We start from the raw sequence: 26866 nt of genomic DNA on the forward strand, positions 1-26866 counted from the left end.
GCTGGAGGTGTAAAGCACAAAAAGGGACATATTTGCACATGCTGTGGTCTTGTGAAGGCTGGCTGAATTCTGGCAAAGAGTATTTTCTTTTATCTCAGCATGTCTACAGATTCTCCCTTCTCCCTTTTTTTGTTTGCTTGGAAATGTTGATACTGGAGACTGTTATCAGAAGAAACTGTGTAACCTAGTATTTATAGTGACTAACAAATGCATTGCCATTAATGGGACGGTTGGTTATTCTCCCACAATGTATGGAAGAAATGTACAGTTATATACAGTTTCACTAGATGTGTTTTAAGATTGAGGGTATACTGTGCTACATTCATAAGGTCTGAATGCCTTCTGTGGAATACTGTACGACAAAAGGAGTCTGTATTGAAAACATGCCCACGTCAGGGGAGATACCTATTTAGGCAATCCCTAGCTGCTGGGCTGCTCAGTAACGGGCCTGGGTGTCTGCCGTACTGTTGGTTGTCACTCTGTCCTTGGCCTAACACACCTGAAACCAATAATGAATGTTTCACTAAGATCCTAATGTTGAGTGGGGTGTTTTGGGTTGGGGCGCTGCAGGGCCATGGACCCATAGGGGCAGGACGGGGTGACCCAGCTATATTGTGTGGAAGTAAAAAGAGCTCTGTAGTAGTATTAGGCCAATGCTATGAATTATATGGAGGGTGTACTGCTTCTGTGTGTTAATGTGTAGGTTTATCTGTGTTCTTATTAACATTTTGTTTTCCAAACCTTTCCCTTGAGACATAAAAAAAAGATGGGAAGGAAGTTGTGTTGGGGCGAGGGTTGAGTTATTGAATAGACTGGTGGGGGTCGGGCGTGTAGGCGGCTCGGGTTGGCTGGGCGATCTGGCTGAAATTTGATATAGAGGATCAAAAGTTGTCTTTGTACTTTATTTGTAGGAGTTGTTCATTTGTTAAGCTATTGGTTAAAGGTGCAACACAATATTGATTATTGAATTATCATGGATCTAGTTCAGTCATATCAATCACTTAAACATATTTAATAATCTCTTACCTAGCTTGATGACTGTGGGCATTTTTGTTTACTTTTTGTTGTTCTAAATAGAGATGGCTAGAAGGGCCATGGGAGGTCCCCCAGACCCCCTGCCAAGTTACGTCCCCCTCTGCAAATAGCACTGCTGGCTGATTTAAAAAGTCATAGTCAATTGCTCAATAATATAATAATACTCTTAGCAACAAAAAATATATATATATTTTACAATATGTAGAATCTATGAGAATAAAAAGGTCCAGAACTTTTGTGAAACATCACAGCACAGTTGACAAATATATGGCAAATAGAAATCCAAACTGGATGGTGTTCAGAGATAGATGGGAGGGTTTGAGTGGAGCTGAAGGATGGGACTAAAAACAAACAAAAGATAACTATTGTAAAATATACTGTGTCCGTAAAATGGATATAGTATGTATAAGCTGTAAGTAGAAGTCTAAGTGTTGTTGTCCATTAGTTTACTCCAATTAGGGGAGGGATGGTTGGGTTAGGGGTAAATAATAAAGGAAAACATAGTTTTACATATATATAAGTATTTACAAAAATATATAAGGTATATTGGAAATGATGCAGACAATTACATTTATGCAATAATAAAGCTGATCTATCCCTTATTTATTTTTTAATAAATAGATTTAAAAAATGTTTTAAATCCAAAGTTGCCCCCCTGCAAATAGTGATATAATAACCATCATATCTAAGTAAACTTGGAGTCATGGGATGACGTGTGTTACTCCCAATATGACTTGTTGGGAAAGCACGCAGTTTACTAGGCTACAGATTAAATAAATTATGGTTACTGCATTGTTGCGTTTAAAGCTTGCAAGAAAGGCATTTCACTGTACTTGTGCATGTGACATTAAAACTTGAAGATGACATAAATGATGATGAATTTCACAGGGTGGTGAAAGTGCAAGGTGATGAGCTTGATGCTCCTTTCCAATAAATATCGAGGGTCTTATTCAATTTTTCTAGTGACATGATAAATTGATGCTTGGCTGCCATTTGACGAATCTCGCTCCATTGTCCATAATATTCTCATTATGTAGGCTATAATACATGCACTCTAGCCAACCGTGCTATCTGCGCACACTATCTGCATGCTGTTGGCTAGAGCACACGTGCCAACACCAGAGTGGGCACACACACTAAATAACACAACAAAAAAACATACAGTTGAAACCCATTTAACTTGTGTTTTTTAATCGGTACATGGGAATTTAACTCAACATTTACTTGTATGTGTAGGCCCACTATGTCACCACGCACAGCCTTTTATCGGCAACAAGTCCATTTTATGGAAACACATATGTGGTGGGGAAATGCACATGTTTTTATGCGGATTTCAGAATATTCGCACGAAAATCTGTTGCAAATTGGATGGAAATTTAGGGGGCTTGGAATTCTCATAAAGGACTAATGTCATAATTTTGAGGAAGGACATTGACGGTAATGCGCAACAGTAATTTGCAACACTAGCTAGGTTTCCATCCAATGTGCGACTGATTTTCATGTGAATATTTTTAAATGTGCATAAAATAATATGCACATTTTCCCACAAGAGATGTGTTTTCATAAAACTGACTTATTGCGGGATAAAAGTATGTGCGTGATGACGTAGTGCACATAAAAATCTTTGCATTAAATTCCCATGTACAGAATAAAACATACAAGTTAAATGGGTTTCCATCACATTTCAACTCGACTGATGGTTTAGTAACAAAAACTGTTGCGTTATATAGCAAATGTGCCCACTCTGGACTTGACGTGCGCTCTAGACAACTACTCAACAGTTTGCGGATACAGTGCTGGTAAACTACCTACATTATGAGATTATTATGGATAAGAGGGATAATATTTTTATTTATCAAAGGCAGCCACATCAATCATCATGTCACCAGAATATGACCCTCAATATTTATTGGAAAGGAGTATCAAGCACATCACTTGCACTTTCCTTACTACAGCTGTGACGGAAACAGGACGTTTCGGCACTATTTTATGAATGCCAACAGATAATTTGTTCGTTCATTTGACATCGTGGGATCTTTTTGTGTCAGTAACATTAATTATGCGAGAAATTGGGGTGGAAACGCTTTTATGGGCAAATATTGATATAATAACCATAATATCTAATTAAACTTGGAGTCAAATGATGACATGTGTGGTCTTCCCACTATTACTTGTTGGGAAAGCATGCCGTTTATTCGGCTACAGATGAAATAATTTATGATGAATTTGACAGGGTGGTGAAAGTGCAAGGTGATCTTGATGCTCCTTTCCAATAAATATTGAGGGTCTTATTCTGGTGACATGATGATTGATGCTTGACTGCCATTTGACAAATAAAAATATTATTGCTCTTATCCATAATAATCTGATCATGTACTGTAAGACTAGCCACACAGCCTACCTGCACTGTATCTGCAAGCTGTTGGCTAGAGCGCACATGGCAAGACCAAAGAGGCACATTTGCTATTTAATATAACAGTTTTTGTGACAAAATATCAGTAGAGCTTAAAATGTGATGGAAAACACTGAACTTTAAAATGCTATTTGGTACATGAAAACTTAAGCAGAGAAAGTACATTTTGTGTGCACTGTCATTACGTACTGTTTTTTTAAAATCCACAAGTCAGTTTTCTGGAATTAAAATATTTTCATGAAAATCTGTTTACAATGGAATGTAAACCTAGCTATTTATGCTATAAATAAACAAGTTTTTTCCTCGATTTGTATTAGGCTAATTATCAACTCATTTTCGAGAAGGCATAATATGTCTTCAGTTCATTGTTAAGGGATCTAATATGCCTTACCACCACCAAAACAATCAACATGAATACTCGATCTCTAATTAATTTGGATCTTACTGATGTGGAAATGTTAGTGCATTATTGATTATGTTAGGCTAAACAATTATCAATATGAATAGGCTATCTGATGTCCGCCTGATGTCCGCCCCAGTCCGCCTGGCCTTGCTGCTATTCCAGTTTCAACTGTTCTGCCTGCGGTTACGGAACCCCTACCTGTCCCAGACCTGCTGTTTTCAACTCTTAATGATCGGCTATGAAAAGCCAACTGAGATTTATTCCTGATTATTATTTGACCATGCTTGTCATTTATGAACATTTTGAAAATCTTGGCTCTCTCTAATTTTCTCCTTCTCTCTTTCTTTCTCTCGGAGGACCTGGGCCCTAGGACCATGCGTCGGGACTGCCGCCCGTGGTGACTCCTTGCTGTCCCCAGTCCGCCTGGCCTTGCTGCTATTCCAGTTTCAGCTGTTCTGCCTGCGGTTATGGAACCGCCACCTGTCCCAGACCTGCTGTTTTCAACTCTTAATGATCGGCTATGAAAAGCCAACTGAGATTTATTCCTGATTATTATTTGACCATGCTTGTCATTTATGAACATTTTGAAAATCTTGGCTCTCTCTAATTTTCTCCTTCTCTCTTTCTTTCTCTCGGAGGACCTGGGCCCTAGGACCATGCGTCGGGACTGCCGCCCGTGGTGACTCCTTGCTGTCCCCAGTCCGCCTGGCCTTGCTGCTATTCCAGTTTCAGCTGTTCTGCCTGCGGTTATGGAACCGCCACCTGTCCCAGACCTGTTGTTTTTCAACTCTTAATGATCAGCTATGAAAAGCCAACTGAAAATTATTCATGATTATTATTTGACCATGCTTGTCACTTATGAACATTTTTGAACATCTTGGCATAGTTTTGTTATAATCTCCACCCGGCACAGCCAGAAGAGGACTGGCCACCCCTCATAGCCTGGTTCCTCTCTAGGTTTCTTCCTAGGTTTTGGCCTTTCTAGGGAGTTTTTCCTAGCCACCGTGCTTCTACACCTGCATTACTAGCTGTTTGGGGTTTTAGGCTGGGTTTCTGTACAGCACTTCGAGATATTAGCTGATGTATGAAGGGCTATATAAAATAAAATTGATTGATTGATTGATTGATGTTGTTTTAAAACTATTTCCCTAAAATGTATTTTTGGTTAAATCATTTAAAATTCGTTTTAATAGGCCTATATTTTCTTTTACATCAAAAATTCGAAAATAACTTGGGGGAAACTGAGCGCCTTCTTGAAAATGTAAAATGTCAACAATGCTTCAACATTGAATTTAAAACAATGGGATGTTAATTAGGCCTAGGCTATGTTTGTTTTTAGAGGGACAACAATTGATTAAATCGGACGTGGCATTTGTAAAATCGGGCAAAATTCCAAAAAAGCACAACTCTCCAAAAATCACACAGTATCCAAATAACATCTCATGTTTGTTCCATTGATATAATACCAGTAATCCGTGACTGTTACCAGCTCCCACTGTATCAAACTCTTTCAAGACGGTGTGTAAATACATTTTTCAGGGCGCAAACACCGACAGATCTATTAGAGATCAGTCGTTTTCAGCCGGTTTAATATTAATTAACTTTATCCTGAATCCTTCAGAAGGCCGCGCAACGAAAAAGAGATTTCGGGCTGCTATTTTCCGCGCGAGGCCCAGGGTGCCCTTTTGATAATTTCAGTCTCTCCTCGGTGTGCTCCTTCTGATTGGTCGAGGGAGTAAGAAGGGGAACATCTTTAATTAAGTAGATAATCTCTTGTTGGGATGAGAGTGGGTCCGTTTCAGAGCCCCCCTCGAGTGAGTCCCGCATGAGAACCTTGGCATATACAGCCAGTGGAGTTGTGTATGTATGTAGGGTTGGTAGCCTCTCGCTATATCCTCTCTTCTCCTTTAGAGAGCTGCTGAATGTGCATGCCATCTCTATCCTCTCTCGTCTCTTCTGGCAGGATGTTCATGCATTTGGAGGTCTTTTACTGTATCTTAATTTTGATGTCTCACATGACAACGTCTTGCTGCAGCTGGTGAGTTTGAACCATTTTGGATTCTTTGTGATTGCCTCATTGATTTGATGCAATGTATGTGATAGGAAGGTCGTTCATGAAATATTGGTACATAGGCCTATTGGAATGTATAAATAATTCCATGATTTATATGTTGAAATGTTTTTCTATTTACTGATCAAATTAAAAAGTGAGTTTCTGTTCAGTTTTTTTACCTTCCAAAATGGTTTACCAAATGACATCATTTGGTGCAGGACTGGGAAACAGTTAGGCTTCTTGATTTTCCTTTATGAGAATGTAGGCATGGACAATTATTAAATGATTATAATTAAATATTTTCCTAAAATTCTTGTTTGTTGCATGTTTATTACTCATGAATATACTTTCATCCCACTGTATTTTCTTGAGTTTTTGTGTATGTGACCAGTAACAATGTATTTTGTCAGTATAAATTAATACTTTTATCATAATTAGCGTAGGGCTTTATTTTAGGTATTTTGGATATAACATCCCCAAGAAATGTCACTTTACCAGCATGGTTATTGACCAGCAGGCGGGGGTTTCATTCATATGGGAGACAATGATTTAGATTGATGATGGTTTAGTACCATGTTATTACATTTTATTAAAGATAGTTATCTAATGAGGGAGCAAAGAAATCCCTCCCTTTACTGAAGGACACGGAATTTCTGAGAGTATGCTAATAAATGCTTCAGTACCATGTTATTTAAGATAGCCAATGATGCTATCGTACCATGTTATTAAATGTTATTAAAGATAACTAATGAGAGACTTAAGTGAGGGAGCTGTGGAATTCCTTCCCTGGCTGAAGGACAACTCTTAATTCCCAGAGTTAATAAGCTGTCTCCTCTTCCAGGTCAGTGAATAATTTCCTTATGACTGGACCTAAGGTAAGCCAACATTCTTTTGATCTTCTGGCCAGATCCCTCTTTCCCTTCCCTTCTTCCCTATCCCAAAAAAGAGAGCAAAGACCACCCCTGTAAGGATCTCATATTGCTGTCTGCGAACATTACTCTCTTTCCCCTCTGTTTCTAAATAGACTGCATTTCTCCAGAATGAGATTGTCATGGGTACATATAAATATAAATATGTCCTTTCATCATTGATTTGTTGTAACAACAGCAAGGGTAGGCCTAATCAGTGTAATGGTGACCTTTTGGGTTTCTATCTATGGCTCTTGACTCTATTAAGGCTGAGAAGCTTTGAATGTCCATGGGCTGAGATAGTAGAGGCATGGAGAGTTATTTGTTCAGTGTGTATAGAGGCAACCTGGTCTTAGAGCAATTCTTATATTCTATATGTAAATCAAAGATGCTCCTTTAGTATGATATGTTACGTTTTGTATGGTATGTATCCATTTGTATACAATTTGTATACAATTCGTATTATATATGTTACGAATTTGCAAAACATACAATATGTTGCGAATTTGCAAAACCTATGATATGTTACGAGTTCTAGCTAGGTGGCTAACATTAGCTAGCTGGCTAATGTTAGCTAGGCTAGGGGTTAGGGGTTAAGGTTAGGGTTAAGTTTAGAAGTTAGCTTAACGCGTTAGGGTTAGGGTTAGGGGAAGGGTTAGCTAACATGATAAGTAGTTGCAAAATAGCTAAAAACTAGTAAGTAGTTGAAAAGTTGTTAATTACCTAAAATACTAAAGTTGTCCATGATGACTTTCGAACTTGCAACTTTTGGGTCGCTAGACGTTTGCGTTATAGGCCCGACCAACCACCCTACTTTCATTTTTTCCTTAAGTAACCATCTGCCTTATGTAACCATACCAAACGTAACATATCATACTAATTTGAGTGTCCCAGATTTACATTTACTATGTTGTGTCTAGTCTATGAGACCAGGCTGGCTCTATCAACTCAGGGACCTATAGATCTAGGCTAGGCAGTAGAGGTCCCTAGATTGATAGATCTAGACTAGAGGCAGTAGGATTCCCTGGATTGATAGATCTAGACTAGAGGCAGTAGGATTCCCTGGGTTGATAGATCTAGACTAGACTAGAGGAGGAGAGGCATTAGATAATGTGTGTTGCGTGTGAATAAACTAGAGGCAGTAGTGGCAGGGAAGGCAGTGCTGGCCTGTGCAGTACTATGATGTGGTGGGTGGTCATCATTAGCCCACCAGACCGCAGTGAGAAGCAGAGAGGTGGTGGCTCAGTCTCTGCACAAGCCACTTGAGACATATCATTCACACAGTCTCAACAAGGACCAGAGAGCTAGGCGAACAAGCCAAGTGGACATAGTGAACTTGTAAAGAATAGGGCTTGGGATTCCAACTCATTCAGGGGTTGTGAAACAGGTTAAAAAAGTTGAATTAATATTGTATTAAGACTTTTCCCACCGTTGTTAAAAAAAACAAAAATCTTGTATACACTACGACTTTTAGGGTTATGGAAGTAAATGTCCCTAGAATGTGTTGCTTCCCATGGTCATGATTGAACCTATTCAGTTTTAAGTGACCTGATGATATACTCTGTGTTCCTCAAGGTGTACCTGATTTACTCCAGCAGCGTAGCGGCCGGGGCTCAGAGCGGCATCGAGGAGTGTAAGTATCAGTTTGCCTGGGACCGATGGAACTGCCCTGAGAGAGCCCTGCAGCTGTCCACACACAGAAGCCTCCGCAGCGGTAAGAGCAAATGAATATAGTGTACTATTTTTGACCAGAAGATATGTAGGACACTATATGTTCAAAAGTAATGTAGTACTGTATATGCTGACTCATTTGATCTGCCCTTTAATAACAGACCGAAGGATGGCATTTGTTTGTTAAGTCATGAGATTCATCAGTCAAAAGGATCATTACAGCAACCCAACAGCCGCCATGGTCGCCTCGCCTAAATCAACAGCAAGCCCCACGGTCGCCCTGGCTAAATCAACAGCAACCCCACGGTCACCCTGGCTAAAACAACACAACCCCACTGTCACCCTGGCTAAAACAACACAACCCCACTGTCACCCTGGCTAAAACAACACAACCCCACTCTCACCCTGACTAAATCAACAGCAACCCCACGGTCACCCTGGCTAAATCAACAGCAACCCCACGGTCGCCCTGGCTAAATCAACAGCAACCCCACTGTCACCCTGGCTAAAACAACACAACCCCACTCTCACCCTGGCTAAATCAACAGCAACCCCACTGTCACCCTGGCTAAAACAACAGCAACCCCACTGTCACCCTGGCTAAAACAACACAACCCCACTCTCACCCTGGCTAAAACAACACAACCCCACTGTCACCCTGGCTAAAACAACACAACCCCACTGTCACCCTGGCTAAAACAACACAACCCCACTGTCACCCTGGCTAAAACAACAGCAACCCCACTGTCACCCTGGCTAAATCAACAGCAACCCCACTCTCACCCTGGCTAAAACAACACAACCCCACTCTCACCCTGGCTAAAACAACACAACCCCACTCTCACCCTGGCTAAAACAACAGCAACCCCACTCTCACCCTGGCTAAAACAACACAACCCCACTCTCACCCTGGCTAAAACAACACAACCCCACTCTCACCCTGGCTAAAACAACAGCAACCCCACTGTCACCCTGGCTAAAACAACACAACCCCACTGTCACCCTGGCTAAAACAACACAACCCCACTCTCACCCTGGCTAAAACAACACAACCCCACTGTCACCCTGGCTAAATCAACAGCAACCCCACGGTCACCCTGGCTAAATCAACAGCAACCCCACGGTCACCCTGGCTAAAACAACACAACCCCACTGTCACCCTGGCTAAAACAACACAACCCCACTCTCACCCTGGCTAAAACAACACAACCCCACTGTCACCCTGGCTAAATCAACAGCAACCCCACGGTCACCCTGGCTAAATCAACAGCAACCCCACGGTCACCCTGGCTAAAACAACAGCAACCCCACTGTCACTGTAACAGTTCCAATGGTGGACATGAAAGAGTCAGGTGCAGAGAGCAGGGTAATCTCAATCGAGTGGATTTATTATTTCACCCAGAAATAATCACATAAACGGCGACGCCACACAAACAACGGGCGCGTCAAAATACTGTCCAATAAAAGTAGGACTGAAATCCACTATACGAAACACCACCAACACAAACAGAAAAACAAGCCCGCACAAAAGTCGGCGGGCCAACTGGGTTTAAATAACCCCCTACCCTAAACACAAAACAGGTGATACAAATTAGACAAACTCAAAAGAAAACAGAAAAGGGGATCGGTGGCAGCTAGTAGACCGGAGACGACGACCGCCGAGCACCGCCCGAACGGGAAGAGGCACCATCCTCGGCGGGATTCGTAACAGTACCCCCCTCCCGACGCGCGGCTCCTGCAGCGCGCCGACCCCGGCCTCGAGGACGACCCGGAGGGCGAGGAGCAGGGCGATCCGGATGGAGGCGGTGAAAGTCCCTCAAGAGGGACGGATCCAAAATGTCCCCCACCGGTACCCAGCATCTCTCCTCCGGACCGTACCCCTCCCAGTCCACGAGGTACTGCAGGCCCCTCACCCGGCGTCTTGAGTCCAGAATGGCTCGTATCCTATACGCCGGGGACCCCTCGATGTCGAGAGGGGGAGGAGGGACCTCCGGTACCTCACCTTCCTGCAGGGGACCAGCTACCACCGGCCTGAGGAGAGACACATGAAACGAGGGGTTAATACGATAGTAAGAGGGAAGTTGTAACCTATAACACACCTCGTTTATCCTCCTCAGGACTTTAAATGGCCCCACACACTGCGGCCCCAGCTTCCGGCAGGGCAGGCGGAGGGGCAGGTTTCGGGCCGAGAGCCAGACCCTGTCCCCTGGTGCGAACACAGGGGCCTCACTGCGGTGGCGGTCAGCGCTCCTCTTCTGCCGTTCACTGGCCTGCCTGAGAGAGTCCTGGACCGCTCGCCAGGTCTCTCTAGAGCGCTGTACCCACTCCTCCACCGCAGGAGCGTCGGTCTGGCTCTGATGCCACGGAGCCAGGACCGGCTGGTACCCCAGTACACATTCGAAGGGCGACATGTTCGTTGATGAGTGGCGGAGTGAGTTCTGAGCCAACTCCGCCCACGGGACGTACCTCGCCCATTCTCCTGGCCGGTCCTGGCAATACGACCTCAGAAACCTACCCACTTCCTGGTTCACTCTTTCCACCTGCCCATTACTTTCGGGGTGATACCCAGAGGTGAGGCTGACCGAGACCCCCAGACGCTCCATAAACGACCTCCACACTCGGGACGTGAACTGGGGACCTCGATCAGATACGATGTCCTCCGGCACCCCGTAATGCCGGAAGACGTGGGTAAATAGAGCCTCCGCAGTCTGTAGGGCCGTAGGGAGACCAGGCAATGGGAGGAGACGACAGGACTTAGAGAACCGATCCACAACGACCAGAATGGTAGTGTTCCCCTGAGATGGAGGAAGATCAGTCAAAAAATCTACCGAGAGATGAGACCATGGCCGTTGTGGAACCGGAAGGGGTTGTAACTTCCCTCTCGGTAGGTGCCTAGGAGCCTTACTCTGAGCGCATACCGAGCAGGAGGAGACATAGAGTCTCACGTCCTTAGCCAAGGTGGGCCACCAGTATTTCCCTCTAAGACCCCGCACTGTCCTCTCCATCCCCGGATGACCCGAAGAAGGTAGTGTGTGAGCCCACCGAATCAATCGATCACGGACACCAAGCGGTACGTACTTAAGGCCAGTCGGACACTGGGACGGCACAGGTTCTACCCTCAACGCCCGCTCGATGTCCGCGTCCACCTCCCATACCATCGGGGCCACCAGACAAGAGGCGGGAAGGATGGGAGTCGGATCGATGGGCCGGTCATCCGTGTCATAGAGACGAGACAGCGCGTCGGCCTTAGTGTTGAGGGAACCTGGTCGGTAAGAGATCGTGAATCTAAAACGAGTAAAGAACATGGCCCACCTCGCCTGACGCGGATTCAGTCTCCTCGCCTCTCGGATATACTCCAGATTGCGGTGGTCAGTCCAGATGAGAAAAGGGTACTTAGCCCCCTCAAGCCAGTGTCTCCACACCTTCAGGGCTTTTACCATAGCTAGTAGCTCCCTGTCCCCCACATCATAGTTCCGCTCCGCCGGACCCAGCTTCTTAGAAAAGAAAGCACAGGGACGGAGCTTCGGTGGCGTGCCCGAGCGCTGTGATAGCACGGCTCCAACACCAGCCTCGGACGCATCCACCTCCACTATGAACGCTAATGAAGGGTCCGGATGCGCCAACACGGGAGCCTCAGTAAACCGTGCCTTCAACTGGTTGAAAGCTCCCTCTGCCTCAGCCGACCACTGTAGACGCACCGGCCCTCCCTTTAGCAGTGAGGTAATGGGTGCCGCCACTTGGCCAAAACCCCGGATAAACCTCCGGTAGTAATTGGCAAACCCTAAAAACCGCTGCACCTCCTTTACCGTGGTCGGAGTCGGCCAATTACGCACGGCGTTAACGCGGTCACTCTCCATCACCACCCCTGAGGTGGAAATGCGATAACCCAGGAAGGAAACGGCTTGTTTGGAGAACACACATTTCTCAGCCTTGACGTATAGGTCATGCTCCAGCAGCCGCCCAAGGACCCTGCGCACCAGGGAGACATGCGCGGCGCGTGTGGCAGAATAGATCAAGATGTCATCAATATACACTACCACACCCTGCCCGTGCAAGTCCCTGAGAATCTCATCTACAAAGGATTGGAAGACGGCTGGAGCATTCTTTAACCCATACGGCATGACGAGGTACTCATAGTGGCCTGATGTGGTACTAAACGCTGTTTTCCACTCGTCTCCTCCCCGAATACGCACCAGATTATACGCGCTCCTGAGGTCCAGTTTTGTGAAAAAACGTGCTCCGTGGAATGATTCCACTGCCGTAGCGATGAGAGGTAGCGGATAACTAAATCCCACTGTGATTGAATTTAGACCTCGATAATCAATGCACGGACGCAGACCTCCCTCCTTCTTTCTCACAAAAAAGAAACTCGAGGAGGCGGGTGACATGGAGGGCCGAATGAACCCCTGTCTCAGAGTTTCCGTGACATATGTCTCCATAGCCAACGTCTCCTCCTGTGACAATGGGTACACATGACTCCTGGGAAGTGCAGCGTTCTCCTGGAGGTTTATCACGCAATCCCACCGTCGATGAGGTGGTAATTTGGTCGCTTTCTTCTTACTAAAAGCGATAGCCAAATCGGCATATTCTGGGGGAATGCGCACAGTGGAAACCTGGTCTGGACTCTCCACCGATGTGGCACCGATGGAAACTCCCACACACCTACCTGAACACTCCTCTGACCACCCCTGAAGAGCTCCCTGTCTCCAGGAAATGAGGGGATTGTGAATGGCTAACCAGGGAACCCCCAACACCACCGGAAACCCAGGTGAATCAATAAGGTAGAAACTAATCTGCTCCCTATGATCCCCCTGCGTTACCATGTCCAGCGGAATCGTGGCCTCCCTGATCAGCCCTGACCCTAACGGTCGGCTATCTAAGGAGTGCACAGGGAAAGGTGGGTCTATCTGCACCAACGGAATACCCAACTTACGGGCGAGTCCGCGATCCATAAAACTCCCAGCTGCGCCTGAGTCTACTAGCGCCTTATGCTGGAGAGAGGGGAAAAACGCAGGGAAAAAAATAACCAAAAACATGTGACCGACAGGAAGCTCTGGGTGAGTCTTGTGCCTACTCACCTGGGGTGACCGAGAAGTATTCCGCCTGCCATCTCTACTCCCAGAGGCACTCCTCCAGCACCGGTCCGAAGTGTGTCCTCTTCGGCCACAATAGGTGCAAGAGAAGCCACCTCCTCCGGCCCCCCTAGATGCAGCCCCTCCCAACTCCATCGGAGTTGGAGCGGGAGGGCTGGGAGGTGGAACTGACAGGACCCCCTCTGAACGCCCGCGGGCAGCTAGCAGGTTGTCCAGTCGTATAGACATGTCAATGAGCTCATCGAGGGAGAGTGTAGTGTTTCGACAAGCTAGCTCCCGACGGACGTCCTCCCGAAGGCTACATCGGTAATGGTCCATCAGGGCCCTGTCATTCCACCCCGCACCAGCAGCCAAGGTCCGGAACTCCAAGGCGAAGTCTTGCGCACTCCTCGTCTCCTGTCTGAGGTGGAATAGTCGCTCACCCACCGCTCGGCCTTCCTGAGGGTGGTCAAATACGGCCCGAAAGCGGCGGGTGAACTCTGGGTAGTGGTCTCGAACCGAGTCTGGGCCGTTCCAGACCGCGTTAGCCCATTCCAGGGCTCTACCCGTCAGACAGGAGATGAGGAGGCTAACACTCTCCTCTCCAGAGGGAGTCGGATGAACGGTGGCCAAGTAGAGCTCCAACTGGAGCAAAAACCCCTGGCACCCAGCCACCGCTCCGTCGTACTCCCTTGGGAGCGCGAGACGCAATGCGCCTGAACCAGATGCCGACGTTGAAGGAGTAGGTTGCGACGTCGGGATACCACTCCTCTCCCATCGCTCCATCCTCTCCATCATCATGTCCATCGCCGACCCAATCCGATGGAGAACGGCGGTGTGATGAAGGACACGCTCCTCCATCGATGGAAGAGGGGTGGTTGCTGCTTCTGCTGACTCCATGACTGGTGCGGGCTTCTGTAACAATTCCAATGGTGGACATGAAAGAGTCAGGTGCAGAGAGCAGGGTAATCTCAATCGAGTGGATTTATTATTTCACCCAGAAATAATCACATAAACGGCGACGCCACACAAACAACGGGCGCGTCAAAATACTGTCCAATAAAAGTAGGAATGAAATCCACTATACGAAACACCACCAACACAAACAGAAAAACAAGCCCGCACAAAAGTCGGCGGGCCAACTGGGTTTAAATAACCCCCTACCCTAAACACAAAACAGGTGATACAAATTAGACAAACTCAAAAGAAAACAGAAAAGGGGATCGGTGGCAGCTAGTAGACCGGAGACGACGACCGCCGAGCACCGCCCGAACGGGAAGAGGCACCATCCTCGGCGGGATTTGTAACAGTCACCCTGGCTAAAACAACAGCAACCCCACTGTCACCCTGGCTAAAACAACACAACCCCACTCTCACCCTGGCTAAAACAACACAACCCCACTGTCACCCTGGCTAAAACAACACAACCCCACTCTCACCCTGGCTAAAACAACAGCAACCCCACTGTCACCCTGGCTAAATCAACAGCAACCCCACGGTCACCCTGGCTAAATCAACAGCAACCCCACGGTCACCCTGGCTAAAACAACAGCAACCCCACGGTCACCCTGGCTAAATCAACAGCAACCCCACTCTCACCCTGGCTAAAACAACACAACCCCACTGTCACCCTGGCTAAAACAACACAACCCCACTCTCACCCTGGCTAAAACAACACAACCCCACTGTCACCCTGGCTAAATCAACAGCAACCCCACTGTCACCCTGGCTAAAACAACAGCAACCCCACTGTCACCCTGGCTAAATCAACAGCAACCCCACGGTCACCCTGGCTAAATCAACAGCAACCCCACGGTCGCCCTGGCTAAAACAACAGCAACCCCACGGTCACCCTGGCTAAAACTACAGCAACCCCACGGTCACCCTGGCTAAAACTACAGCAACCCCACGGTCACCCTGGCTAAAACTACAGCAACCCCACGGTCACCCTGGCTAAAACTACAGCAACCCCACGGTCACCCTGGCTAAAACTATGCTACAAATCCAATTCACAACATCCTACTGAGCCACCCATCGACAGGACACTGCTCAGGGGCCTTGCGAAAATATGGCACGCCAATGGCAATTAGAGCCAATGTGTTAATTACCAGGAGAGATAGGAGATAAAGGATACTGTTGAGTGAGAGGCGTTGAAATAGAAGCCCCACTCTGAAGATAATGACTAGAGGAGAGGAATGACCTCTTCAGGAGAAGGTATTCCTGAGTGCATTTAAAATGTCTCTCTCACACACAGCAAACAGAGACAGCGTTTGTCCTTGCCATCAGTTCAGCAATCATTACTACTATAATGTCATATAATATTATATATAATATTTGTTTTTTGTCCACAGCGAACCGAGAGACAGCGTTTGTCCTTGCCATCAGTTCAGTAATCATTGCTACTAAATCAAATATCATTTACATAACAATAACGAGGCTATATACAGTGGGTACCGAGTCAATGTGCGAGGGTACAGGTTAGTCGAGGTCATTTGTAAAGTGACTATGATATGTTATATATGTTATATATAATATATGTTTTTTTCCACAGCGAACAGGGAGACAGCATTTGTCCATGCCATCAGTTCAGCAGGGGTCATGTACACTCTGACGAGGAACTGCAGTCTGGGGGACTTTGACAACTGTGCCTGTGATGACACCAGGAACGGACAAAGGGGTAAGAGAAGATTTAAAAATCCACACACAGATCATTACAAGACTTGCATAGATGAAACAGCTGTGTACACATTGTGTTGTATTCACGCTGTGTTGTATTCACGCTGCGTTGTATTCACGCTGTGTTGTATTCACAATGTGTTGTATTCATGTAATGTGATTCGGTTGTAGGCAAAACAACAAAACAGGTATTTTTTAAAGTACCTTGGAAATAATACCCTTCCATGTTTTTTCATCAAAAATGGTGAGCCATCCTCTCATACAGACAAACTGATGTCTCCTGCTTGTTTCCCCAGGGGGTACAGGCTGGCAGTGGGGGGGCTGCAGTGACAACGTGGGGTTTGGTGAGGCCATCTCCAAGCAGTTTGTTGACACGCTGGAGACAGGCCAGGATGCACGGGCCGCCATGAACCTCCACAACAACGAGGCTGGACGCAAGGTACAGTATTTAGTTAACTTTACTTTAACTTTACACCTTGGTGATGGAAGGGGTAAGCTATCCCTCAATACCATACAATTTAAAAAACTTTGATGATATAGTGAAATATTATCATGATTCCAGATAGATTTAGAGCTTGGTTTTCTGGTTGTTCTGAAAACCCAGATCATGTTGAGATTGAATCAGTGCAATTGCCATAGGAGGGAGCTCTTGTAGTTCAAGGTGGAGGGTCAGATATTTGAGTTTCCCACTCAACCCCCAACTGACCGACTGCTCAATGTAAAGTACCTTTAGAATAATTTCTTTCTTTCTCAGTCTGCTCATTGAGTATTACAGCATACAGCAAGCATACCACCCAAGCATCCCTTTCACGTCCCCATAAGTGGGCTGCCACTTGTCCTCCAATAACCACAGTGTGTTCGCTGTACCACAAGGGCCTGTTTACCAGTCAATGAATGTCCTTTATTATGACAAGTCTTAAGTTTCAGAATCTCAGGATCACTGATGCTAGTTCTTAATTAGAGTATCCCATGGTGCCACACACTGCAGACCAGGGCCAGTATTATGCCTGCCCGCTTTCTTTAAGTAGTTTTTAGTTTTATTCTTGCAATAAGCATCCAACATTTATTCTGTTGGTCTTTGTGTGGCCCCTAAGGAGTCCTTAGTCAGGGACGGAGGACCACAAGCGAGAGGCTGGAGTAGTCTTTGTTTACCCCACCTAGGAGCCCTCCTGTTGGGGCCTCGTTGCCCCTCCGAGCCCCACAGCACCTGGAGCATCATTGTAACAAAAAGAAATTCACCCTTTTTTCATTTTGCCACTCAATAGACTCTCCGTAGACTCTTCATTGGGTGTATTCATGGCAGAAAACATGTTGACAATGGCCTTGCCTAATAAATACTCCTCTCATTCCAGGAGGGACAGTCAGTGTCTCAATGTGAAACTTTGATTCGGCACTCACCTCGCGAGAAAGCCCCCCCCCCCCCCCCTCCCTGAAAATAAATGTTCCTTTTCAACCGACATCTGTTGACATCTGTGTCGGGGTGAAGTCAGGAAATATTGAGGGGGACCACAAAAACTCCAGCATGAACCTTGAACCTATCCTTTCTCCCTTAGTAAATACATCGTCTTTTTGTCAAATGGGAAGGCTTGAGTGTGCAATGGGTTCATTTGACAACACATCAATCAAGAGCCAATGGTCTTCACATTACACAACTGATTCTTTAAAACAAATTCATACTCAGCCACATATACTTACACAACTGATTTCCTGAGACCAAATCAGACAATGTTGCCACGTCCCCATCTTAAAAAGAAGTTTGAGTAATTATACATTTTTCTACACTCCTGTTTCACCTGGTATTTGCCTGGTATTTACATAATAATTAAATGGCAACAACAGATTCTGTCTGGAGTTTACACAGTATTTACTTCATTTCTGTAATTTTCATGTTATTATTCCTAGTTCACAACAAATCATCCTTCACTCATGCTGCCAAACATACCCTCGTAAAACTGACCATCCTACCGAGCCTCGACTTCGGCGATGTCATTTACAAAATAGCCTCCAATACCCTACTCAATAAATTGGATGCAGTCTACCACAGTGCCATCCGTTTTGTCACCAAAGCCCCATATACTACCCACCACTGCGACCTGTACGCTCTCGTTGGCTGGCCCTCGCTTCATACTCGTCGCCAAACCCACTGGCTCCAGGTCATCTACAAGACCCTGCTAGGTAAAGTCCCCCATTATCTCAGCTCGCTGGTCACCATAGCAGCACCCACCTGTAGCACGTGCTCCAGCAGGTATATCTCTCTAGTCACCCCCAAAACCAATTCTTCCTTTGGCCGCCTCTCCTTCCAGTTCTCTGCTGCCAATGACTGGAACGAACTACAAAATCTCTGAAACTGGAAACACTTATCTCCCTCACTAGCTTTAAGCACCAGCTGTCAGAGCAGCTCACAGATTACTGCACCTGTACATAGCCCATCTATAATTTATCCCAAACAACTACCACTTCCCCTACTGTATTTATTTATTTATTTATTTTGCTCCTTTGCACCCCATTATTTCTATCTCTACTTTGCACATTCTTCCACTGCAAATCTACCATTCCAGTGTTTTACTTGCTATATTGTATTTACTTCGCCACCATGGCCTTTTTTGCCTTTACCTCCCTTATCTCACCTCATTTGCTCACATTGTATATAGACTTATTTTTCTACTGTATTATTGACTGTATGTTTGTTTTACTCCATGTGTAACTCTGTGTTGTTGTATGTGTCAAACTGCTTTGCTTTATCTTGACCAGGTCGCAATTGTAAATGAGAACTTGTTCTCAACTTGCCTACCTGGTTAAATAAAGGTGAAGAAAAAAAATGTAATTACCATTTTTTCCAGGTGAATCACAGACTGTAGAAAAGCTTAACCAAAGACTCTCTCGCTCCCTCCCTCTCTCCCCCCTCCTGCTTTCCTTCCTTCCTTCCTTCCTTCCTTCCTTCCTTCCTTCCTTCCTTCCTTCCTTCCTTCCTTCCTTCCTTCCTTCCTTCCTTCCTTCCTTCCTTCCTTCCTTCCTTCCTTCCTTCCTTCCTCCACTCCTTCCCTTTCCTCTCCTTCCCAGGCAGTGAAAGGGACTATGCACAAGACGTGTAAGTGCCATGGCGTCTCTGGGTCCTGCGCCACACAGACCTGCTGGTTACAGCTCACAGATTTCAGGGAAGTGGGAAACTATCTGAAGGAGAAGTACCACCGAGCACTGAAGGTACAGTATATATTGTTTATATTAAACAATAATGTTTATAAGCACTCTAAAGACACTTCACATAAAATTAATTCTATCATTCATTAATTTATTCAAGGTGGACCTGCTCCGGGGGGCCGGGAACAGTGCAGCCAGTCGAAGTGCCATTGCTGAGACCTTCAGCTCCATCTCTCGTAAAGAACTGGTCCACTTAGAGGACTCCCCAGACTACTGCCTGGAGAACCGTACCCTGGGCCTGCCCGGCACAGAGGGCAGAGAGTGCCTGAAGAAGGGCAAGAGCCTAAATAAGTGGGAGAAGCGTAGCTGCAAGAGGCTGTGCGGGCAGTGTGGTTTAGCTGTGGAGGAGAGGAAGGCGGAGCTGGTGTCGAGTTGCAATTGCAAGTTCCACTGGTGCTGCGCGGTAAAATGCGAGCAGTGCCGCAAGACAGTGACCAAGTACTTCTGCGTGAAGAATGGGGGGCAGAGGGGGAAGAACGAGAGCGGCGGCAGCCGTAGGAAGAACCTGAGGCTGAAGAAGAAGCACTGAGCGGCATCCATCTTCCTCACCATCATCATCATCATCACTGCCACACGCCATGCCTTCTCACAAGCTGATTTTCACAGACCTCTGTGCACCGAAACTGTGCCCCTCTCAAACATTTCTACAACACACTTTTGTTCTAAAGACATAATTGAAAATGTATTTATTGAGTAAGACTAGTATTGTTATTATCCTAATCAAACATTTAATAGTGGGGGAGTAAATGTGTAAAAAAAACATGTTGATAAAACTACATGATAGAAAAAGAAGGGTAACTATTACTTGTCTAGAACTGATGGTATACATATATTTAACAGTATATATATATGTATATCTTCCCCCCCCAATTATATATATCATTATAAGTCATTGGGCATTTAAAGCATGTTACATACGGCCGCTCTGAATAATCTCCTTCATATTTGATAGCTTGAACAACTCTTCCTAAATGGTCAGTCCACGGCATACCTTAACAACATCTTATTTATTGTCATAAGTACCACCAATGAGCTATGCCATTTCTGATTGGTCAGTTTATCAGACATTCCTTCCTGTCATGATGACAACTCCAGCCCAAGCTCTCTCTACGCGTGGCAGTGCCTGAGATCAAAGCATCCCAGTAGTTTGTCAAGCATGTATCACAACAGATATTGAGATTATACTGTATGTTTGAAAAAAGAAGAAGAGACTTCGGGGCACATTCCACTCGTCCACTTCCCTACAATGACCAGCCCTCCCCAGCCCTGACCAACCCTGACCAGCCCTCCCCCGCCCTGACCAACCCTGACCAGCCCTCCCCAGCCCAGCCCAGCCCTCCCCTCCCTTCCCTTCCCAGCCCTGCCTTAAGGATGTATTTAATTGTAAATAAAATGAAGCACTTTGTTCTGTATATTGTTAATTTATTGCACATTTTTCCCAAGTTGTTGCTTTATTGTTGATATTTTCTTTAAAACTTGTGTAATTAAAAAAGTATAATCTACAACCCCCTATTATATTAATTTATTGAGCATGCCCATCACCCATTTCACATCCATTAATTTCAGAAGTGTTTAAATCGAATGCATGATTATTTCTTATATTCCCCCTGTGTGACACATAAATCACCAATGTTCAGCAGTGGTAGGCTACAACACAACCTGTGTCTTGTTACATTGTTCACTTGGGGATCTGATAACCCTCTGGGACAAATTAACAACAACAGAAAACTTTTCATTGGACTCTTCCTTCACGCCTTTCTCAATTACGCCTTGACAAATATCTCCTATTTATTTCTGCCCCTCGTACGTGTAATCCTCAAGGAGCCTCTCCTAACGCCCTGGAGCTCAGAACTTTCTTTACAGTTTAATACTAGTTTAATTAACTTTGTCCAGACAGAGTGCATGGTGGGGGGGAAACACGAAGAAGCCAGACAAGTTGCCCTTAAAAATCCTTAAAATCACCCACCCCGCCTCTAATTTTGTATGCTAATCTCCTTTTCACTCTACCCCTCCTTAGGAGTGAGTGGTGAGTTCGGACAAAAACTATTAGGAAAACTTGGTGGAGTTGCCTTCCTTCACCGAGAACTCGCCAGTGGCTTCCTGCTGGCTGTTTCATTCCTGGGCCCCCTCAGCCTCCTCGGTTCACCTACCTTTCTCTACTCTAGGGCCTTCCTTTGCTTGATTTAACAATGAGCGTCGAGCTAATCAGCCCTCTCGGAAATGCGCCACTGCCGAGCCACTTAATCCCCTCTCCTCTTCCACTGGCTCAATGGACCGCCGCCTTCAAAAGGGCTTTGGGAAAAGGTTTTGCACGGATTCACACTGTTCCCTCAATACAAGTTAGTTCAAGTATTGTACCCACAACAAGTGGGTTTGATAAACAAATGCTTGCCAGGGTGGATACCCACCCACCACCCCACCTGTGGTAGCCTAAAGAGGGTGCCAGGGCTGGGGGAAGACGGTAGTGCATGGCAGCCCGACAAGGCCCTCCAGACGAGATGGGACCTGAAAGAGGAGATTAGGAGCCCCTATTGAGAGTAGGGGCAGTTCATTTCTGCACCCTCGTCTTTCTGTCCAATAAAGTGTCAAGGAAACACCTTGTTGACATATTTTTTACGAAATAATGATCAGAAACTCAGAGACAGAACACACCCCTCATTAAATGAGCCCTGTTGGCTGGATGGAGCTAGGGGGTGGCATGCCCAGCAGAGCAATTCTCTGTAATCACTCATCTGTGCGCATATAACAAGAATATTTGTGCAAGTCTCCCATTGACATCAATACATGAAGGTAGGATTGGCCCTCTAAAGAGTCACCATAAATGTTATGCTGAGGTCCAGTACAAGATCTGCATTGTGTTCATTAGGGCACTCAACAGAACATTTTGTAAATAGGTTGTGTTTGTTAGGGTATGCAGTGGACAAAGTTTCAAACGTTTTGCAACCGAAAATGAAACTGAACCTTTCTTTATGGAAAAGTCCATGTAGTCCCTCCCTGTTTCAGTCCGGTTTCTTCCGTTTGGTGCCTAATGAACCCGGCCCTGCTGACAGAGACACTGCCTGTAGGAGTGGAACTGTGGGAAGAATGAAAACCCCACACAGCAGCCGACCCAACCGAACACTTTGAGTTGGTTAACACCCAGACCGTCAGACCTCCTGTGACACCATCTACCCCGGTCAGTCAGAAGCGATTGCGCTCGGGGGGGAAAGATGAAAGAGAAGTGATTTAAAACAGTGGACTAATCCCGTTCTGTTGGTGCAACCAAGGCGAATCTGTTAGAAGATAATATCATGCTTAATAATTGAACCTGGGGAGCCTTTCGTTTAGATCCTCCTGGTCTTCAGTTTCACACACACACACACACACACACACACACAGAAGCACGCATGCACATACACACACAGAAACATGCACGTACGTGCACTCACACAGCTGAGCCAGGAGATGTAAGTTTAGTCGATCATACAGTTATGAAGACTCTGGCTACTTCTGGACTAGGAGCACCTCAGGGTCCTAAAGCCTAAAGCTGTACATAGCACTGCACTGGCTGACCCTCTCAACCTTGCCTCACACTGCACCTAATCACCTAATCCCACGCTCAACATCGTCTGTCTACTAATCACCGGACCTGGCAACCCCCATTACACATACCTGTCAACCCCCATTACTCACACCTGTCAACCCTCATCACTCACACCTGTCAACCCCCATTACACACACCTGTCAACCCCCCTTATGCACACCTGTCAACCCCCATTATGCACACCTGTCAACCCCCATTACTCACATCTGTCAACCTCCATTACACACACCTGTCAACCCCCATTACTCACACGTGTCAACTCCCATTACGCACACTTGTCAAACCCCACTATGCACACCTGTCAACCCCCATTACTCACATCTGTCAACCTCCATTACACACACCTGTCAACCCCCATTACTCACACGTGTCAACTCCCATTACGCACACTTGTCAAACCCCACTATGCACACCTGTCAACCCCCATTACACACACCTGTCAACCCCCATTATGCACACCTGTCAACCCCTATTACTCACACCTGTCAACCCTCATTACTCACACCTGTCAACCCCCATTACACATACCTGTCAACCCCCATTACGCACACCTGTCAATCCCCATTACTCACACCTGTCAACCCCCATTACTCACACCTGTCAACCCCCATTATGCACACCTGTCAACCCCCATTATGCACACCTGTCAACCCCCATTACGCACACCTGTCAACCCCCTTTATGCACACCTGTCAACCCCCATTACGCACACCTGTCAACGACCCATTATGCACACCTGTCAACCCCCATTATGCACACCTGTCAACCCCCATTACGCACACCTGTCAACCCCCATCATGAGGCACACCTGGACTCCATCGCTACCCTGATTACTCCCCCTTTATCTAGCACATTCTAGCATCACTCTTCAGGCAGTATTGGTTCAGTTTTCATGTCCAGAAGCTTCTCTTGTTTTGTAACTGTCGATGTTCATTATTATTAAACTCACCATCTGCACCTGCTTCCTGACTCTCTGCTTCTACGTTACAATCACATTGATGTCTGGAAGAAATACTGTATGAAGAAATTAAGGAACTTTACGTCAAGCAACGTACAGGTAACTGCCAAAAATAATGGAAACACTTGAGTAAATGAGGGATACAAAGTCTATTGAAAGCAGGTGCTTCCCCACAGGTGTGGTTCCTGAGTTAATTAAGCAATTAACATCCCATCATGCTTAGGGCCATGTATAAAAATGCTGGGCAGGTCATTATTTTGGCTACCATGGCAATGCTACCATCCACAGGGAACGAGGGGTCCCTGAATGGTTTGATGATCATGAAAATGATAGAAACCATACTGTATGCCATGACCGTCTCAGTCACCAGATCTCAACGCAATTAAACACTTATTGGAGATTCTGGAGCTGTGCCTGAGACAGCGTTCACCACCATCAACAAAACACAGAATTATGGAATTTATTGTGGAAGAATGGTGTCGCATCCCTCCAATAGAGTTCCAGACACTTGTAGAATATACGCCAAGGTCCATTGAAGCTATTTTGGCGGCTTGTGGTGTCCCAATGCCCTATTAAGACACTTTATGTTGGTTTTTCCTCTATTTTGGCAGTTACCTGTACATGGAAATGCTCTGGGAAACGTTATAATTGTGTGTGGTGTAACTTCAGTTGGGCTATCATACGGCCACGGTTCTCTCTCTCTCTCTCTCTCTCTCTCTCACTCTCTCACACACACAAAACCAGTGTGAGACAAGGTTAGGTTCTCACACAAACACCTATGTTTCACATGCAGAATGCAGCGTGCAACACGGTTCACACACAACAGACCTCCCTCCGGAGAGTGAAGCACACTCTGACCTCGGGTGCTGAACTTCCGCCTCCTCTCGTCCAACACTCAGAGGGGTTAGGGGGGGGGGGGGGGTTGGTTCTGCCAGGTCCAGTTTGCTCTGAGGCATGAGCCTGAGGTGGAGGAGAGGCAGAGGTGACACTGCCGGGGAAGAGGGAGAGATTAAAGATCACTTCCCGGAGGGTCAATAGATTCTGCAGTTCTGGTGGCACTGGAAGCAGAGGGACACTGGCAGATAGAAAGCAGAGCCAGAGATGTCAAGGGATTGGCAAACTGTCTTCAATTATGGTTTCAAACATTCCATGACAATATAATTTTATTTGGGATTCATTCTCGAATGTGTCTGTCTTGGAACTTCTGCTGGAAATTCCAGTTCGTATGAATGTACTTAAAGACTATAACTATACTTATCTAAAGATGAGTGAACAATCATTCAGTTTGACACATAACAATAATTTAACATTGCTCTGTTAACTTTCCTTTTAAAATGAACCCTTTATACACTGCATACTGCCTGTCTCTTACAGCCGTTGTTTCAATCTCAATCGGGAAAAAGAATAACAGACAGATAACAGGAGAAAAATGACAATTTCGCTCAAGTGATGATACAAGGCATGGAAAATAGGACAATTGCATTTAATGCCTCCTGGAATCTCTAACTAATAGGATTGTAGGCTTAGTGGATCTGGACACACAACACCCAGAGGGGCCAGGGTCACTATGGATGAGAGAGAGAGAGCAAAGCCAAATAAAAGAGAGGCCAGGAGACAAGAGACAGAGACCCTCGCAGGATTCCATGAGAAGAATGGTTTAATAACTACTATTGCTATTATATTGTTCTGTTTCTGATCTGCTATTGTTGAGTTGAAGGTACAACAGTAAACCTACCTTTCAGTAAAAAGCGTGGTGTGGGGTATCAGCAGGATAGAGATGTGCACCCCTGTCTCAGCACAGCACGGTGGCTAGTCAATCCCTTTACTGTGAGATCTGTGGGGAGAAAGGGAAGAGAATGGGAAGAGAATGGGAAGCGAAGAGGCATGGATCAGATCCGCTCAGAGCAGGAAACATAGAGTATGGGAACACACCAGGAGGCCATCATCAGTCCCGGGGTTGAATGGTGCTAATAGACAGACAATGAAGGAGAAGGAGAAAGAGAACAGAGAGGACAAGCATACCCATAACATGATGCTGCCACCACAATTTTACAACCTTGCATTCACTCCACATTACTGGCCTGCATGACAAGTGAAAAGAAGGAAGCCTATTTTAAAAATACATTTAAAATAATCAATTACTTTTGCAAGAAGGTCCTTAAGTAATACTGCAAGACAACATGGCAAATAAATTAACTTTTTGCCTTAAAATAAAAACGTCAGGTTTGGGTCACATCCAGTGAAACCCTCTGTATTTTCAAGTATTGTGGTGGCAGCATCATGTTATGGGTATGCTTGTCACTGTCAGGGACTGGGGAATTTGTCAGGAGCAAAATAAATACTAAAGGAGCAAAGCTCAGGTAAAAAGTAAGAGGGAAACCTGCCTCAGTCTAACCCTGGGATAGAGTTTTGGGACAATGGGACAATTACACACATTTGAATGCCAAAGACACACCAGAATGGTATTCCAAGAGGCGATGGGGGTTTCTGAGGTGTCCAGTCCTGACTTAAATTTGCTTGAAAATCAGAGACATGGTTTGCATAGTCGATTAAGGCAGCCCCCTGCACCTCTCTGATTCAGAGGGGTTGGGTTAAATGTGAAAGACACATTTCAGTTGAATGCATTCAGTTGAACAACTGACTAGGTATCCTCCTTTCCTTTCCTTTCCTTTCATAATACTGCCTATCAATGATTCCCAATCCAATTTACTGATCTTGAGCAATTTTGTCAAAAACAATGGATATAATGTTGTCCTAAGAGTTGTGCGGAGTTGGAAGAATCTTATTCAAAATGTTTTGCAGCTGCAATTGCTGTAATTGCTGCCCAAAGGTACTTCCACCAAGTTTGGGGTGTGAAGATATACACAATCAAGACATCTTTGTTTTTCCATTTTTT

The 26866-nt window shown here is 45.6% G+C and overlaps 1 protein-coding gene across 1 annotated transcript; it reads left to right on the plus strand.

The window, feature by feature from the left end:
* Positions 1-5815: 5815 nt before the first annotated feature.
* On the plus strand, positions 5816-20067 carry LOC120017963 (protein Wnt-8b-like). The gene is made up of 7 exons (XM_038960923.1): positions 5816-5889; positions 6746-6779; positions 8388-8526; positions 16107-16232; positions 16528-16670; positions 19292-19432; positions 19530-20067. The coding sequence occupies exons 1-7, from the start codon at positions 5816-5818 to the stop codon at positions 19956-19958; spliced, it is 1086 nt and encodes a 361-aa protein (XP_038816851.1). The 3' UTR covers positions 19959-20067.
* Positions 20068-26866: the final 6799 nt, after the last annotated feature.

The sequence above is a fragment of the Salvelinus namaycush genome, chromosome 22, assembly GCF_016432855.1.
Source record: "Salvelinus namaycush isolate Seneca chromosome 22, SaNama_1.0, whole genome shotgun sequence".
In the NCBI taxonomy this organism is placed as follows: Eukaryota; Metazoa; Chordata; class Actinopteri; order Salmoniformes; family Salmonidae; genus Salvelinus; species Salvelinus namaycush.